Below are 19,853 nucleotides of genomic sequence, written 5' to 3'. Positions count from 1 at the left end.
CTAGCCTATTACATTTTTCGTCCGTCGTCGTGATTATCCCGGTATACTTAAACTCACTAATGATACTAATTTAGGGGGTGGTGGTGTCTACTACTTTCTAATCTCGAAAAGTCAGGTTTTTGGGCTCTGGATTGGTATCCTGGACCCCGACCCCCCCCCCTACATTAAGTGGTTTTTTCGTGAAACGAGAATTTAGAGTTGATCAAAAAGTTGTACCCTCCTTTGTAATAAGATGAGAGTTGATATCTCTGAAATGTGGAAAAGATCTAGCAAGTAATTTTTACTGTACTTGATGACTCAGTTGGTCGTTAAATGTTGAGACAAACGATTTTAGTAACTTTTTCTAAAGAACGCGTCATCCCTATTGTTTAAAAATGACTAATCAGTTAAGCATCTTGTAAAAACTCCAAGGCATCTCAAACCAGAGTCTACTACTAGCTGAACTTGGCCTTTTGATGATGCTTGAATCCAGAATTAAACTAGGAGTGTTTGGCGAGTTCGCCATTTAAAAAAAGAATAGGCCGTGGCCAGTGGCTGGTAAATATTTAAAATTAAAGAAAATTTCAATGTCTGTGACCAAGCTTTGGCAATTTATTTTGGGCAATTTGAGGGTGCTGAATCCGAATTTGAATGTTACCAAGCTTGGAAACCCGCAGGCAACTTCTCTAGATCAAATGTTATGGGCCTATTTGTGGTCAGAAACTGATGGAAAACAGGGAAAACTTTGATGTAATACGTGGTATAGGTATTTTCTTAATTTTAAGACCCCCAAAAAATCATTTTCGGGGGTTGCAATTTTGCCTGGAAAAGCAAAAAATCAAAAATTGCGCAAGAACTGCGGGTTTTCAAGCTTGGTAACATTCAAATTCCGAATCAGCACCCTGAATTACTCAAAATCAATTCTTAAAGCTTGGTTACCGACATTTTTTGGGTCAACGTAATTTTGCATATTAAGAGGGGTTGGACAAGTTGGACTAAAACTTCTTTAGAATTTCCTAAGGGGGTCTGAATTTTCAAATATATTTCCTAAGCGAGGATACCCTGGGGGGAGGGGGGCACTCGATATCAAAACTGATCACCATTGCTGATCACCATTGCTGAAAAGTTTTTTCAGCGGAATTTTACAAAACCGCGTTCGGGTCTGAGTAGAAACTATGACATGTGACCAGATACCGGTATCCGATTGGCCCGCAGTTTTCAAGATTTATTTAAAATTTTATAGGAAACAATAAGAACTAAGTAACAAAAACCTCTGTATCTTGTGAAATATTTCAAATTTTCTAAAATTTCTTTCAGATAATGCCAGGCAAATTCTATATGGAACAGTCGAGTCAGACTGTTCCATATAGAATTTGCCTGGCATTATCTGAAAGAAATTTTAGAAAATTTGAAATATTTCACAAGATACAGAGGTTTTTGTTACTTAGTTCTTATTGTTTCCTATAAAATTTTAAATTTACCTGACAAAAATATCAACTTTTTTGCTGCTGGAATGCCTGAAAATGCCATGGCTGCTAAATCATATACAGTATCATTGAGTTTGGAGCTTTGTGACATTTTCAAGCCAAAAATTTCAACCCAAATCTTGGAGTTAGCATTTGTTTATCTTTGTTTATCAAATCTATAAGTGGGGTTTCAAGGGGTACTGAATACCTACGTACCGGCAATTTTTTCCCGAATTACCGGAATACCGGTTACAATTAACTCCAAATACCGTCACCGAAAAATTTTTATATTTCATTTTGGGCCTATTTCGCGAGGAAAGGTATTTCAACTGCAAGAATGGTTGATGAAATAGGGAGTAAGAGATACCCTGTTGAAAACTGTTATTTTTAACTGTTATTATTAGCGAGGTTAAGTATACCGGGAAAATCACGACGACGGACGAAAAATGTAATAGGCTAGTGGAAATACGAAATTTGATTGGTTGAAACTCACTAGCCTGTTAAATTTTCGTTCGTCGTCGTGATTTTACCGATTTACTTAACCTCACTATTAGCTCAATATATCAGACGAAGTTCTAATGAGAAATGGGCAATAGCATGGTTGCTTGACCAAGATTGGGGAGGCAAATCAAAAAACGGCAACCCGCAAGGGTTGGGGAAACATTTTAACAAAATAATGGGAGCGAAGCGAGCACGAACAATTCGTGCTACTTTTATCATAGAAATTTTCAGCGAGACTAATTTTAGCGTTTTAGCGAGTTTTTCCTATCTTCGCTAAAATAAATCTCGCTAAAACACGCCGAATCGCCAGAATTTATCCGCGCGAAATTTCTGGTTGTATTGCCTTGATACATTTTTATCAATAGAAAGGGTTTCAGTGCAAAGAAAAGCTAGAAAACGAATTCAATCAATAATGTAATACGAGTGTTCGCTAAAATTTATCCACGCGAAATTTTTTGAAATCGTGATTCGCTAAAATAAATCCAAAAATCAAGATTTTCCTGACTCGCTAATATACGCTAAAATTAGTCTCGCTAAAATTTCTACGATTAAAGTAATCTACAGGTCCGCTATTGTGGCTAAAAGTGTATGTTTTGTGATGTGAAATTAGGAAAAGGAACTCCAGATTGGTTTAGTTCGTCCATTTGCCTTTGGATCAAATTCTACTCTAGTTAAGTAAAGAAAAAAGACATTTGTAAGTGTTTGAGAGAAGGTAGCACTTTTTTGTAAAAAGTAATTATTTAAAGGATAGTGGATGGACTATAACCACAAAAAAAGTTGCCACTAGACTGACTAGAGAGGTGGAGCTGTTTCTGACCCCATGTCACCACGCTACTGTTTGGGAGCTAAAGTGGTATACACATACTGTGTCAAAACTGATCGTTTGTGGTTTCCTAAAATGCAAGATTAGCGCCGCAGGATTTTTGGAAGTTAAGAAACTCACTTCGATTACACTTGGAGGTTTCTGGGGAATTCGTCAATAGTAAACTGCATACTGATACAGTCTGCTAGACATCAATATGGTAACATTTGCTCTTCATCTTTGATTCTTTCCACAGTGATTAGATTGACACATGCGCGATAAAACTTCTATTATTAGTCTTCAGAGGTTAATATATTCTTTGAAAGCTTGACCTCTGATACTCAGGGTAACAGAAGCGATAAAAAAAAAATCTAACGTCGCTGGTCGTTACAGCACCTGACCCCGAGAAAGTAGCAAACTCCGAGAATGTAGTAAGCCCCGAGAATCTAGGTATTTATCATTTATTAGCATTATAGCCCATATGGAAGTTCATCTTTATAAAAAGTTGTTTCAGAGCATACTGTTTCTAGTCCGTGAGCAACATCTAGCAACACAAGTCCCTAAGAATTTCAAAATTCCATTTATGTAATTGTCAGTATTCACAGGGTTATTCCTAAGGTTCAAACCTAAGGATCACAGAGTATGAACCCAAGCTGAACCCGACTGAGATAACAATGCAGTAACCAAATTGGCTAGACCGAGGGGCAAATCACTCGAAAAATGGTGTACGAGATTTATGATTTATTTTTGATTTATTTTTGATTTATTTCTAATTTATGAATAGGAGTAATTTTATGGAAATTTTTTTTCAAATCATAACGAACTGATACTCAAAATCATTGTCAAAAAAATAAAAAAAGTTGAAAAGTCAAATTTTTTTCGAAAGATTTTTTATTTATTTTTATTTATTCATGATTTATTTTTGATTTATTGATTTATTTCTGATTTATTTCTGATTTATATTTGATTTATTTCTGATTTATTTCTGATTTATTTTTGATTTATTGATTTATGATTTATTTCTGATTTATTTTTGATTTATGATTTATTTTTGATTTATTTTCGATTTAAAAAATTGTGTACGAGATTTATTTTAGTGATTTGCCCCTCGGGCTAGACAACCTTTAATTTTCGTTAGGTGGACTTTAGTTGGATTTTAGTAATTTTACTAGCCATCACCCGGCGTCGCACCCACCGAGTAGAGTGTTGTCGAACACATCAAAAGCCCTTGAAATGTGCATAATTATATCATTATTATTTTAAGCACTTATTGGGGGGTTTCATGGTTGGCGGAGGAGTGGAATCGGCCCTTTTTTCGGACGGAGTGGCGGAATTTGGCGAAAATTTAGACGGAATTACGGAAATTGGGTACTCTGACGGAGACGGAAAATTAGACAATTTTAGTGCGGAAAAACGGAATTTAGCAAAAAAATTTGCGGAATTTCGGAATTGGTAAAAGATATTCAAAATTTGCGGAATTTTCGACAAAAATATTGAATTTCAAAGGAATTTTCGGTGACGGAATTTTGGTTCAATTTAAGACGGTTTGACGGAAATTGGAGAAAAAATTGACGGAATTGCGGAATCGGGTACCCCCTGAAAAACACCCCCCCCCCCTCTTATTGCCAGAAATATTAGCCACAAACGGCAAATATCTGAAATGAAAGAATGACAAAAAGGAGAATATTTTACAGTAAGAAAACCAAAGGAAATTTTATATTTTCAAAAGAAGATTAAATATTTTGCATATACTTTCAAATATAAAATATTGGTAAAAAGGTAAAAATCAAAGTAACTTTTAGAGTTATATTTTTTGAAATACATGCCAAAAAGTAAAAAACTTTCAAAACAGGGAAAAAATTCCCCTAACAGAAGCCATTTTATGATTTCCAAAAGCATGCTGCAAAAGCAAACAATGTCACTTGTAAACAATCATAATTTCCAAAAAAGTGTCAAAAAGAAAAAAAAGTTGTCATGCCGGGAAATCACTTGAAAAAATTGTCAATTGACACCAAAATTTTCTTCATTTTTTAACTGCATGTGGAAGAAAATGTCAAGTTCACAACAAAAGCTTTCCACGTTTTAAATGCACATTGAAGAAAATCTCTAAATTCACAACAATTCCAGGTTTAAAACGCACGTGGAAAAAAATCTCCACAACCAAAGTTTTCCACGCTTTAAAAGCACAGGGAAGAAAATCTCCAAGTTCAAACAAATTTTAACTGTATAAGTGAGGTGATTTCCGATTTCCGACTGAATGGTGGGCAATGTAACGTTCGAAAATCTATCCATATCTATCCAATGGTGGCAACCGAAATCAAGGACCTCGAGCACCCTTTCTCCCTCTCATTCTGCACAGAAACAAAGATGAGTACAGTACATCAGATCTACCATTAATGAATATTAGTCCATCATAGAAGAGGATGAGGAATTGTCAAATGCCATCCCACGACCGACCACAGTATACAAAAATAACACCACCATCGGAACCTTGCTCACGTCCACAGACACCAAAAACTAGCAAAACACCCTCATCAAGCAAGAACTTTTAAACATTTGGAGATACTTGTTCAATTTCTTAATTATAACTCAATTTCTTAATTATAACTCCATTTCAAAACGTTATATACTAGCTTTGTATCATCACCATTTTCAATCATTTTATCATTTTATCCAACTTATATTGGAGTTAAGTAACTCACAACTTATGACTATAATTCCAAAGAAGCTACAATGATTCCAAATCAATTTTGTCAACTTCCTTGTGGCGGATCTCCTTTTTCGTATACTTACTCTTCCCATTCTTTTTCCCAATTTCTTATTTTCCCAATTTCTAACTCAAGATTCACCATATTTGTTTTTCCAACGTGCTCACTGACTGGCACCACTTCCTCTCTTTTTTCACATTGGAGAGATAATTGCTTTCTGATTACACCGTCATAGCCCTGTCACCTTTATCTCCTTCATACTCCGTAATAGAAACTACTCTCTCAATCTTTCTTTTCAATTCTTAAGTTCAGTTCAGCTTCAATAGCCTTTTGCTAGCACTCCCACCTCGGGCTGCAATGACCCGGGTTCGACCCCCAGAGGATGCTATTTTTCTATCTTAAAATTTTAAATTAAAAAAACTCTTATCTCCCTCCTTCTTCCCCTATCTCTCACCACTCCTTTTACCTCAAGACCTCTCTTCCCATTACACTTTCTAATTTGCCTCTGTCTAAACTGGTACTATTTTCAACATTGGCTAGTATCTACCTCCGTCACACCTGTTTGACCCGCCCATCACATTTCCGCCACATACGCCCTCTTACCCGATTGGTTAGAATCTCTGAACAGGAACCAATCGAAATGTAGTCTCCATGGTTACATCAAGTTGTTTACAACAGCGCCAAATTTCAAAAAAACAGAAAATTTTTTTGACTACTGTCAAGATCACGCAAACTTCACCTCAATGTAAGAATATTTCTATGTTCTTTTACCCACCATCTAATTTTCCCCACTGCTTTCAAAACACCTATTTCTTTCAACATCTCTTTTTCTTTTTCTCAATCTTCTCACTCTCCTCTGGAGGCTTCACTCAGGCACATAACAGTCTTTGAATCCCTCCACTGATAGGTCATGTCATGTTCCATGTCTACAGGTATAAGTTGATGAGACATGACTCCTGATCGAATTCATGTCTCTTGGTAGAGAAGATGGGTGGTTCTAGAAAAGCAAAGAGTGTTTACTCCTGCCGGCACACCTAACTCTAGGGGATAAGTCCTAAATGCTTCCTCTTCTTCTCGCCTAGACAACTGTCTACAACTCTATTTCATTACGGCCATTCAAAAAGCCTAGACAGCCACATGACTTTGTCTCTACTACTCCAACACAAAAATAGGATCTTCATCTTTTCAAAGTTTGTTCTATGGCCCACAGCACCATGTTATGATTTATTTAGCATACACGTCTGACATTTCCATACAATCTCATCTTCTTTTCTTCAAAACATTGTTCTGATTACACCTTCTATGCTCAAGCAATCCCTCTATATTCATTTTCAAGCAGCCCAATCTGCTCCAAGAACACTTTCTCAGCTCTTCCTTAAGCAGCACTGATTTTAACTGTATAAGTGAGGTGATTTCCAATTGTTTACATCCATATTCAATACCATCAACTGCTCTAACTTGGGACGATTTGGTCAAAACATTGGACTGTTGGATATATGGCCTGTATTTTCACTTACTGTTAAATCTCTTTGACAGCAAATTTGTTTTGATAACTCCACCAATTTTATCAATCATACTTTCATGTCAAATGCTCCATCGTTTTACCACTAATTTGGTCTTCTTCGTTCCAGACATTCGCGTGTATTCCTCTACGGACTGTTTTTGCTTTAAAAACCTACTCGGTGCGAACGAGAAATTGTGTATTTTTTAATACGTCGTTCATTAACTCAAATTAAATGACTTTGGAGGTTCGGTGAAATGGTGGCTGAATTGTCGTCCCGTGTTTTGTCAGATAGTCCCAAGTTAATTTCCCAAGCTTCTCATATAGGTAGTTCATCACCAACCATTTGACCATTGCTGAGTTTGCATTACCATACAGGTGAATTCAAACTTTTTTGATGTCGCAAGTATGTAATTTTACAGGTATAATGTAGTCAGATTTATTCACAGTCACTTTACTTGTTACAATTTAGGTAAATATACAGGTAAACTTGAAGTTAGTTTGTTGTGAAAATTGACAAAATGTCCTGTTTTTCCAAGACCAAGAGATTGTCATTGTATCTCTCATTCTAAACCAACAGAATGTAAACGAGACATCAAATCCAGAAAAGAATAATAAGTTCATCATGGACCATTCCTTGTGACAATCGTACAAAAATCATGATCCATTTCAACTCATGAAAGCATAAAACCAAAATGAAGTTAGCATTGGATTCACATTGGATTCAACATTGGATTCTCAATTCTAGCATTGGATTCACTTTACCGGACAGTATCTTTTTCGGACAGCATTCTCTGGTGTTCAAAACTAAAATGGACGTTACCTGTGTCTATTAGCTATCACCTAGTGAAAAAATTAAGTTCATACCTCCTTTTCACTAGGAGGAGTTTAGCGGAAACCACAGGTGATTGACAACAAGAGATTCAAATTTCGACCTTATGCTCGCTAATTATCGGACAACCTTATTCTCGGACAGCATTTTAGGTGTTCAAAACTATAATGGACGGTACATGCACTTATTAACTATCATTTGGTGAAAAAGTTAAGCTCATATACCTCATTTTCTCTAGGAGGAGTTTAGCGGAAACCACTGGTGATTGACAACAAGAAATTTAAATTTCGACCTTATGCTCGCTAATTATCGGACAACCTTATTCTCGGACAGCATTTTTAGGATGGTACCTGTACCTATTAGCTATGATTTAGTGAAAAAATTAAGTTCATACCTCATTTTCCCTAGGAGGAGTTTAGCGGAAACCACTGGTGATTGACAACAAGAAATTTAAATTTCGACCTTATGCTCGCTAATTATCGGACAACCTTATTCTCGGACAGCATTTTAAGGTGTTCAAAACTATAATGGACGGTACCTGTACCTATTAGCTATCATTTAGTGAAAAAATTAAGTTCATACCTCATTTTCCCTAGGAGGAGTTTAGCGGAAACCACTGGTGATTGACAACAAGAAATTTAAATTTCGACCTTATGCTCGCTAATTATCGGACAACCTTATTCTCGGACAGCATTTTAAGGTGTTCAAAACTATAATGGACGGTACCTGTACCTATTAGCTATCATTTAGTGAAAAAATTAAGTTCATACCTCATTTTCCCTTTGAGGAATCAAGCGGAAAGCACTAATGCCGATGTCTTTTAGCTATCATTTAGTGAAAAAATTAAGTTCATTACTCATTTTCCAGAGGAGGAGTTTAGCGGAAACCACAGATGGATCATTGACAACCATAGATTCAAATTTAGACTTCAGACTCGCTAATTATCGGACAATGGATGTTCTATTTAGCTATCATTTAGAGAAAAAATTTATAAATAAAACTACGGAAGCCCTGAGCGGCCACAACGACAACAATTTCTCACAAGAATATAAATCACTTACAATACAACAATATTTGAATCTCTCGCAACAATATTTGAAACTCTCACAACAATATCAAAAGTCTCACAACATTATCAAAATTCAAAAAGCGTTATTATGAAAAATTGGAAAATCTAAAGTGCTCTCTCCCTTAGTGATTTTTTACGTTTCATTGATGATGAAAAAACTCCGGGCAGGGCCTTAAGTTACTACACCTAGGAGGCGCCTGCGTGTGTGTAGTTCACGTATAGTTGTCCCTACCGTGAGTATCGCAGCTCGAGTAAATATCTCTGAAAACCTGGCCTCTGATACACCCAGGGTAGATTTTCCTCTTGCGATTGAAAATAAATTAATTGAGCCTCTGGTGTTTAGCTGCAAAAGTTTCCAATTTCCAAAGAAACCATAATCATAAGCTTTATGGACGGTATGGACCAACTTCTAACGATCAATGAGAAAATACTTACGATTGAATACATAAATAAGATAAATGCCTCCTCTCACATTCCGTTTATCAGTTGCCGTCGGCACTATCGGATGTATTTTACACACGAAAAAGAAACAAAAAAATCAAACGGTTTTCTTCTCTCTGTCTGATTGACTAGTTCCAATAAATCGCGAAATTTGCGACATTTACTTTTGTGAGTTTGACAAAAATCAAGACATAAAAATGAATAATTTCACACGAAAAAATGGCTTAGACGGACAAATACTTCTTGAATTTGGTGGAAACTTTTGACTTGAATCTTTGACTTCTGGGATTTAAGCAGGCTAGAAAGTGCTATAAATCTTACATTATATTTCAAGTTAGAAATTTAATAGATTTTCTAACTTGTCAAGAATCTTTCGCGAGCATAAACTTTCGCAAATGGCCACTTCAATGATTTTCATTTCAAGACATTTACTTTCACGAAAAGGGCTAAAAATTCGCGAAAATTGTGTACAGTGTGTAGTCCGATCGCGAAAGTTTTTACGCCTAAAGTAGGTTGGCATTTCTTGGTATTTTAGCACTTTTAAGTTCTTACTTTATCTAATCGGGTCTTTCGATTTGGGAGGATTATAATGGCAATTCCAGGCTATATTCTCAGCCTAGTCGGACCATTCATAGGCTAAATTTGGATTTTCAGCCTTAAGTCTCAAACTCAGAGTTAAACTTCATGTAAGTTATAAGAGAAAATTGCATGAATTGATTTGTTTTCTTGTTATAATATATAGATGGTGAAAACGAAGATTAATTCTCAAAACGGATCAAATTGCATTAGATGCCCTTGGATGCCGTAGCTTGGCTATAGACGCAATAAAATCTTCTAATATAAATCGAAAGAAAATTGCCGAAACATGCGTTAGGGAATTGGCTGTGAATCCAACTAAAGTTCTTATATTTGTGCGATTTATTGGAACAAAGAGAACTATCGGTGAAATTTTCAGATATTTGGATAAATCGTTAAAGAAAGTTGAAAAATCTCTTACATAAAAATAACTGGAAATCGAGATTATTCAAAACAATCTTTCATTTGTATATTTCATTTGTATAAAAATTACAACAGTACTTTTCAATTTCATATTTAAAACATTGAATATTGGAAAGCGTATTTCTCTTTTTTTTGGGTAGAAAATAAGCTTACTTCCAAGGATTCGATTTTTAGTACAATACCCTATCAAGTGTCTTGGTCATATACTACGTCGCTACAGTAATCAACTTTTTAAAAAGTTAAGCACTCGTTTTTTAGGAAAAGGGAAGTACAACTTTGGCTATGATATTCGGCACAAGGGGGATTTCCCGGCCAAATCTAAAAAACTGCAAGTACCTTATAAGTTAATTAACTTAGGGTTGAAAGCAGAGTTTTAACATGAGATTAAGGAGCTTAGGATATGAGGATCCAAAAGCTTTTGAATGGTCCGACAAGGCTGAGAATATATTCTGGAAACCATTTACTCCTCCTAAATTGAAATATCCGATTGAATAAAGTAGAAAGCCTGAAAACGTCATTCTCGCTAGAACATTAAACTCCAAACGCTAAAATACCTAGAAATGCCAACATGTTCTGACCACCATTGTACACCCTTGTCTCACACAGCCCCGGTGGAAGTTTTGTTCTCAGTGAGGATGAAAATTTCTATCGAAATCCCAATGGGGATTGAAATTCTATTGTTTCTCAGTCCAAAAGTTCCAACTGGGATAAAATCAGAGTCAATTTCCCAGTGGGGCTGAAATTATAGTGTATTTTTCCAACGGAGACAAAATTTTGTGCAAATTTTCCAGAGGGGCTGGGGTCCCAGGGGCTGTGTATCACAGGGGTTTTAAGGTTTTCAGCATCATTGATTACTGATTACTCATTCACGAAAGTTTTTTCTCAAGAAATAAATAATATTTTCCCTTATAATCTACCTTGAAGCCACCTTTGGCCGATGGATCTTTGGATAGCTTTTAAGTTTATGGATATGAAATAAGTCCAGTTTGGGTTTTATCATCTAGCGAATAATCCGAGGAAAATAAAACAAACAAATAAAACTCAACAAATCGCAAGTTTTTTTTGTTTTTTTTTCTTGCCAAATTTGAAAGCTCTATTCACCAAATCTTACTAATTACCAAAAGGTATATGGCTGTTGATTAAACTTATTGATCTGATTCTTATAAACTAGATGCTTATAAGAAAAATAAATATGCTCATATTATGCGCCATCCATTGTTTACTTTATAATTAGTACCAAAAGGTATATGGCTGTTGATTAAAGTTATTGATTTTATTCTTATAAAGTAGGTGCTTATAAGAAAAATAAATAAGCTCATATTGTGCGCCGTCCCTTGTTTACTTTGTAAGAGCTAATAACCGAAGGGTATATCACTGTCTATCAAGAGTTATTGATTTGATGCTTATAAAGTAGATGCTTATAAGAAAAATAAAAATGCTCATGTTATGTCCATTGTTTACTTTGTCAGAACTAAAACGTACAAGTCAATACAAGTCGCAACAAAATATGCGCGCAAGCATTTTTTAGCCGTGGCGGCCCGCTCAGAATCGAAAGAAACAACATCTTGAACATGAACATGAACATGAATATTTTCTGGCGAACAAGCCCACTACTTAAGTGAAGCAACAAAAGCCCCTGTGGGCAATTATGCTTTCAAATACAATTTAGTGAAGCGCAAAGAGGAAAGAAAATAAATCTTTCATAGAACGGACTCTATCATCGAAAACGACAGCAGAACGCCGCCAGAATGTCAAATGATTCATAGTTCATATGTCTCTTTCAATATGATCGAATAAGGGAACTCATTCATACCTTATAATACAGACAGACCTCTTTTGCACCGGTCCTTAATGCACCCCTTTCTCACAGACTTGGTAAGATTTTTTCAGTCAGCATGGGTAAGAATATCGGATAGAAACTCGATTGGGGATCGGTATTTCCATTGCTTTGATGCTTGGGGATTTAAATTCTATTGTCTTGATGATATGAGCCCTCCCCATTGGGGAATGGGTCCTACCTACTCCTTGCGAAATAAGAATTCCTCCTTTTGTAAGTCGGAACACTTAGCCCCTTTCCAGACACCGCTGGTTCTGTACACACAAGAAACGCATACCATGATGCATAGCAATGACACTCGAACTACGCGGTAGAGCGTCGCAAGCAGAGCGGGATGAGTGACACCACACATCACAATGTCTGGCATATCACCCACACTCTCGTATCAGAGTAGTGGTACCCGATTCCCATCACATGGTATGGGTTGGCCCGGGCGAAGGTGTGTTCATTTGCCAAGTGAACCGTAGTATTAGAGTTGGAATCGCGAAATCGGACCTCCAAGACAAGAGTCAAGAGCGATGACCATCATACCATTACGCCTTACATTCCATTGTTTTTAAGTCTGAATATTCAGAAGGGATTGAAAAAGGCATAATATTTTAAAGTGAGGATTTGCTTATTTCATTGTTTTCAGTATGGAAGAAAATTGGAGTATATGTTTTCACAGGGAAAATGAGGTATGAACTCAAATTTTTCACTTAGTGATAGTTAAAGGACACAGGTACCGTCCAATGTAGTTTTGATCACTATAGAATGCTGTCCGAGAATGATGTTGTCCGATAATTAGCGAGTCTAAGGTCAAAATTTGAATCCTGTGTTGTCAATTACTAGTGATTTCCGCTAAACTCCTCCTAGGTAAAATGAGGTATGAGCTTGATTTTTTCACTAATTGATAGCTAATAGATACAGGTACCGTCCATTATAGTTTTGAACACCTAAAAATGCTGTCCAAGAAAAAGGTTGTCCGATGATTAGCGAGCATAAGGTCGAAATTTGAATTTCTTGTTTCCAATCACCTGTGGTTTCCGCTAAACTCCTCCTAGGGAAAAGGAGGTATGAACTTAATTTTTTCACTAGGTGATATCTAATAGACACAGGTAACGTCCATTGTAGTTTTGAACACCAGAGAATGCTGTCCGAAAAAGATACTGTCCGGTAAAGTGAATCCAATGCTAGAATTGCGAATCCAATGTTGAATCCAATGTTGAATTCGATGCTAAGTTCATTTTGGTAAGCATAAAAACCAAAGAAAAATAGCGAAAGAGCAACAAGTTGTTGTTGTCTATTTTGACGGTTAGAAAGCAGTATGGTCCGATCAACAATACGCTTCCGAAGCGGGCGACGTTTCCCGATCGGCAAGGAGAATAGAGCACCGTACGCATATTTCCTCGACGTGTCTTGAAGAAATGATGTCTTCCGTCTTGGACAAAGATCAACCTACTGTTTACATGAAAAATGGGCGGTGTGGTGCGTGGCGGAAATTTGATGTGGTGGCATATATTTGACCGTACGGAAGAAAAAGAGAATAATAAGGAGGAAAAGGAGAAAAGCCGATTTAAGAAAAATTTCCTATATAGATAGGAAATATTTAATTACTAAACTATTGATTATGGAAATGTCACTTTAATTGAATCGAAATAATAGGCAGACTTTATGTTATGATTCTCTATCACTGACTCTTTTTAAAAAGCATCGATGACATTGTGTTTAGTTGTGTTCAACGACGGGAATAAAAATATTATCAACTTTGAACTTCATCCAAGATCTTGGATGGTCGTCATGGTTACTTTTGTTTTCGTTGATTGCGCGCTGAATAGAATCTCGATTCGTCGGCACAGCGTCGATATATGTGTGCTTTTCATGGTATCCATGTGAATGATCATCCCTGTTTGGAGATTTACATTGATAATCTCATGGTTGATTGAAATTCGATTGACGTTTTTGCTTACGTTAATTTGTAATTTCCCGCGAACTTGTAATTTCCCTCCTAGATTTTGTAATTTCCCTCCTAGATTTTGTAATTTCCCGCAAAAGTGAAATTTTCTTCGTTTGGAATATCATCACGATTTTTGACTTTCTTACTAACTTCAAAGGCTTAAGTAAATGGAATACTATCCAATTAAAACTCGATTCGCGTTTCTATGACTTTTCTGAGACCTCTTTTTAAATTTTCAGATTGATTTCCAGTGTTAAATTGATGTCTTTCAGAATTGTTAGAATTTCAATCCAAACCATGAGATTAACCAGGAATCCCATGCTTGTTTTCGTGAAATTCTGGATAAATTACCCTCGGTCAAATTTCGAAATGTTTTAAATTTCCCTCGTTGCACTCGGGAAATTTCAAAAAATTTCAAAATTGACCTCGGGAAATTTATCCCGAATTTCCCTCATAACCATGAGATTACTAGTACAAATTTCCTGGCATCCGGGGGTTCGAATTAAACACGTTCTCTATCAACAACGAAGAAACATCGTCTTTATAAAGTTTCCACAAAATTATAATTTAGTCATTCTTAAATCTCGGAGACTTGTAAATATCATTTTTGAACATTAGAAAGATGGCAAAAGGTAGTCTTTTTACAGATCCATGTATTTCATTAATGATATTTCGAATTTTTGGAAAGATATTAGACAGATGAATTTTCCAAGAGTTGTAATGACGTAGAAATAAGATCTTTCGACAAATTTCCGTAGAATTAGACCCACTCCCCTTCTCTTTTACAAATTGATGGAAATAACTTTGAGCGTACAAGTTCATTTGATCTGGTAAATTCTAGTCGTGAATTGCATGACGAAGTTCTAAGCAAAAAAAAGTATACTCTAAAAAGCTTTGTACTCAAATATATAAAGAAATGCATACTTTTTGTATACAAATTTAGTCTCAAACGTAACAAAACTTTCTTTATATATTTGAGTACTTTAAATAGGAGGAGGAGGAGGTGAACCTTCCCTTGGCACAGGGAATAGGCCCTAACTTAACTTAGGGTTCACAGCGCTATGACAAATAAAAAAAGTATAGTAAAAACGAAAACATTAAGTGCAAAATAATATAGCCTATTTAAAATTATAAATAATTTTTCTCCATTCAACACGATCAAGAGCTTTCCCATACCATTCACATTTCAAAACATCGACTTTCTTTAAACTTTTGTAAATACCACGACCATAGGTAAAATCAGGCGCTCCGCGAGGGCGCTTTTCATTAACCCAACACGTTAACATTTTACGAGGAAGACGGTCAGAAGACATTCGAGCAACATGCCCTAGCCAACGAAGTTGCCGGCGTATGACATAAATGTCAATAGCGAGTAATCCAGTTCGATTTAAGAGATCTGTAGTGGATATCCTATGGATTCTCGTATGTTTCAAATTCAAACGACACATGGTACGAACACATCTCGCATGAAATCCACGTAACTTTCGAAAAGTAGCTTCGGTCAAACACCAATGCTCAGCTCCATACAATAAGATTGCCAGTATAAGAGATTCATAGACTGACTTTTTGACACCAAACGAAATACTTGTTGAGGTAAATATACAATTTTTCAATGCACCAAATGCACTACTAGCAACCTTGATTCTCGATTCAACATCTAACATATCTCTACAATCGGTAGTGAGCATGGAACCCAAATAACAAAAACTTTTAACAATTGGTATGAATGTTTCATCACTAATTCTAACATCGGTTAAGTCAGAATTATCGAACGATGCTGGGTCGGCGTAAACACGATTAGGAGCAGCGACAAATAAGATTTCTGATTTTGAACTCTTTTCCTGAGTACCAACGTGTACTTCAAGACCAAATTTCAAGAAGTGCCGAATCAATAACGGTAAATATATTTCGACAGATTCTCTGGAGCTGAATAGGACTCCAGTGTCATCGGCGTACTCTAAATCAGGTAAAGCGAACTGTTCACAATTTTTAGTTGAAGGGTTTCGACCAGTTAGAGTGTCATCCATTTTGGTACAAAAGATGGAAACTTCCCTTGGGTGAGTAGTTCGCCACGTTATCATAACAGCAGCGAGGTAGAAGATAAAAAGAAGTGGCCCCGATATGTCACCCTGCTTAACACCGATGATACTATCGATTCTTTTGGTAATATCGTTAACGACAAACTTTACTTCAACATTGGCATGGAGAGCTTTCAAAAGCCGAATTAACTTTGCAGGTACACCAAAGATGTCCAAAACTTCCCAGAGTAGCTCGCGTGGCACTCGGTCGAAGGCCTTGACAAGATCGAGAAAGAGGATCCAGGTTTCCAAGCCGTGTTCCCTTCTTTTCTTCATGGCCATCTTAACTGTAAAGATGCCATCGACACACCCTCGGCCTGGACGGAATCCACATTGGGGTTCATGATCGAGTGACTCGACAATCGGGCTGAGCCTGTTATGAAGTATGATCGCAATGATTTTATAGGCTGACTCAAGAAGCATGATGTCACGGTAATTGCCTGGTAGGCTGAGGTCTCCTTTTTTTGGAAGGATTTTCAGGAGACCAGTATCCCATTCAGATGGGGGCTTTTCAGAGTCCCAAAAGTCAATGACTATTGTTTGTAATATTTTAAAAGTAGATTCATTTTCGACCAGTGCTTTCCACACTTGAGGAGTAATACCAGAATCACCAGGAGCACGTTCCTTTAGGTTACGGACAGCTTTTCGTATCTCATCACCATCTGGGTGATGATCAAGATTTTCAACAGTTTTTTTAGAAACAAGTGAACTCAATACTGAGGCGTCAAAATCAGGTTGCCGTTCATAAAGTTGTTGAAAATGACTTTGGAAAACAGTGGCATTTTCTTCAGGGGTTGTACATAACTTTAAATAGTCATACCTTTTTGTGTGTTTGGGTATAAGATTTTTTGTGGTAATTTTTTAGTCATTTTTTTTTTTTTTTTTTTTATGAAGATTTACAGTCCAGGCACACGATCGGTTTAGAGAAACCGATCTATCGTCTACAATTACAAAGATCTTGATTCGTAGCGCAATGGATGTTCCATCCATGCCTTGGTTAGTTCTTCTTTGAACGCTTTGATGCTAGTAGCGTTAACAGTCTCTTTTGGTAGCTGGTTCCATGCTGTCACACATCGATAGTAAAACGACTTGGTCTGGACACCTCTAAATCCATCGTCTGCAAAGTTTGGTATCAGTTCGTGATCGTGAGTTCGAGATGGACGCACCCCTGCGAATAAACTTTCCAACTGTGGTGTCCTTATCGTAGAAGTGCAAGTGTTTGTAGATCTGAACCATGTCTCCGAAGTGTCTTCTGAATTCGAGAGAAGGCAAGTCAAGTTTTCGTAGGCGCTGCTCGTACGGTAGATTACTTAACCTTCTGACCATCCTAGTGGCACGTCGTTGAACGCCCTCAATTAAGTTGATGTCCTTACGTAGTTTTGGTGACCATACAGATTGGGCATACTCGAGATGAGGCCGGACAAAGGTTGTGTACAGAGTGAAGAAAGTTTTAAGGCTAAGGTCTTCGAAACCTCTTCTGATGACTCCTAGAATGGAATTAGCTTTTTTCACTTGTTTTGATATGTGTTCTTCAAAGGATAAGTCAGAGTCTATCAGAACACCGAGATCTTTTTCAACGAAAACATGTTCAAGTTGTTCACCTCTAAGCGAATAAGGGTGCGCATGGACAATATTCCAATATTTACCGAGAGTGAGAACGTGGCACTTATCTGGGTGAAATCTTAATAGCCAATCATTTGACCACTTTTCAAGTTTGTGTATGTCTTGTTGGATAGCCAATGTGTCCTCAATCGATTTGACTTCTCTGAAAATCTTCGTGTCGTCAGCAAATAGGAGAATCGAAGACAGCACATTGTCAGGGAGGTCGTTGATGTAGATAACGAAGAGAAGTGGTCCCAAAACACTTCCTTGGGGAATACCACTGATAACATCATCCGTCTTAGATAGAGTTTTGTTAACCTTAACCAATTGTTTTCTGTCAGTCAATTTTGGGGGTTTGCAGTTTTGCCTACATAACGTCAGTTTTTGGCCATAAAAAACTTTTGCCAGACCTAACTCACGGGCATCCTGTCAAAAAAGCTCCACAATTCCTACTTACTTTCAAACCAATCACATGCGGTTGTGTCCCACTAAGAATGCTACGGATCATTCGTAACCCAGCTGGCACACAACGTTGTTTCAACGTTTATCCAACGTTCAGAACGTCCATATAACGTTAGATGAACGTTGAAAGAGCGTTGTGTGCCAGAAAATTGTCAAGACTATTTCCAACATCTGTATAGATGAAATGATGTAGTTTTTTACTCTTTCTTTATTGTTGTTTAACAGCCCAGGGGGGATACTTAGGCAAAAATTGGTGCTGGGTATGTGTGGAGGGTAACAGTGTGGAGGGTAACAGTGTGGAGGGTAACAGTGTGGAGGGTAACAGTGTGGAGGGTAACAGTGTGGAGGGTAACAGTGTGGAGGGTAACAGTGTGGAGGGTAACAGTGTGGAGGGTAACAGTGTGGAGGGTAACAGTGTGGAGGGTAACAGTGTGGAGGGTAACAGTGTGGAGGGTGACAGTGTGGAGGGTAACAGTGTGGAGGGTAACAGTGTGGAGGGTAACAGTGTGGAGGGTAACAGTGTGGAGGGTGACAGTGTGGAGGGTGACAGTGTGGAGGGTAACAGTGTGGAGGGTGACAGTGTGGAGGGTAACAGTGTGGAGGGTAACAGTGCGGAGGGTAACAGTGTGGAGGGTATGTGTGGAGGGTAACAGTGTGGAGGGTATGTGTGGAGGGTAACAGTGTGGAGGGTAACAGTGTGGAGGGTGACAGTGTGGAGGGTAACAGTGTGGAGGGTGACAGTGTGGAGGGTGACAGTGTGGAGGGTAACAGTGTGGAGGGTGACAGTGTGGAGGGTAACAGTGTGGAGGGTGACAGTGTGGAGGGTGACAGTGTGGAGGGTAACAGTGTGGAGGGTAACAGTCAGTTTTTTCACCTTTCAAGGTCTTTTCCAAGGGGAGTTCTAAGGGTCGCAAAAATCATGAAAATTTAAACTAGTCTCTCTAAGGGTTGGAAAATTCACGATTTCTAGGAAATCTTTATGATTTTGAGTGAAAGAATTGTAAGAAAGTCTCTCTAAGGGTCACCTTTTCAGCAAAATCAGTCTCTGTAAGGGTCGGTTTTTGGAGGTCCCATCCGCACATACCCCTCATCCGCCAACCCTAGTATCCCCCTGGGTTTAACAGTGACAATTATAATGAGACCCATTTTTTAAAAATCGAATATAAAAAGACCAAAACAACACGAGGGAAGAGGAATATTTCTGGATTATAAACAATAACATTGACGGGTTCCTTCTTCTTGGTGGTTTGATCTGGTGGTCTTTTTGCAGGAGGTTAGGAACCTTTAGTGTTGTACTATTTGTTCGTGCTACCTATACTATAGATTAAAGAAAAACATTGACGAAGCCCATGAAGCCAGGTTAACAAACAAATAAAGTATATTCCGTAAAAAATAAAACGCGTCCGAAAGAAGCTTTTAAAACTTTTTTGATAAACTATGATACAAATGTATAAATCTTTTTATAATAATAAACCTTTTTATAATAATAAACCTTTTTCTTATATTTTGAAATAATTATAAGGAAAATTAAAAATTATTTTAAATTACAGTATAATGAGTGCTATGAAAAAAAAAAAAAATTGAACAAAATCTGCTGTCAATAAGAATTTATTGGACATCCTTCACATTATCCCTAGAGG

General features: G+C 37.2%; 2 protein-coding genes across 2 annotated transcripts in view; one reads left to right on the top strand and one right to left on the bottom strand.

Moving 5' to 3' along the window:
* The window catches only part of LOC136810989 (dynein intermediate chain 2, ciliary-like), a 285,291-nt gene that overhangs the window by 133,932 nt on the left and 131,506 nt on the right, over window positions 1–19,853 (top strand). The window lies entirely within an intron of this gene.
* Window positions 15,190–18,176, bottom strand: LOC136811042 (uncharacterized). Its single transcript, XM_067067645.1, has 3 exons — window positions 18,171–18,176; window positions 17,330–18,048; window positions 15,190–16,969 (listed from the first exon to the last, which is right to left on the bottom strand). The coding sequence occupies exons 1-3, from the start codon at window positions 18,174–18,176 to the stop codon at window positions 15,190–15,192; spliced, it is 2,505 nt and encodes an 834-aa protein (XP_066923746.1).

The sequence above is a fragment of the Clytia hemisphaerica genome, unplaced genomic scaffold, assembly GCF_902728285.1.
Source record: "Clytia hemisphaerica strain Z4C2 unplaced genomic scaffold, Clytia hemisphaerica genome assembly, whole genome shotgun sequence".
NCBI classification, from domain to species: Eukaryota; Metazoa; Cnidaria; class Hydrozoa; order Leptothecata; family Clytiidae; genus Clytia; species Clytia hemisphaerica.
The sequence above is the reverse complement of the archived record's forward strand: the minus strand, read 5'-3'. Positions and strand labels throughout refer to the sequence as shown.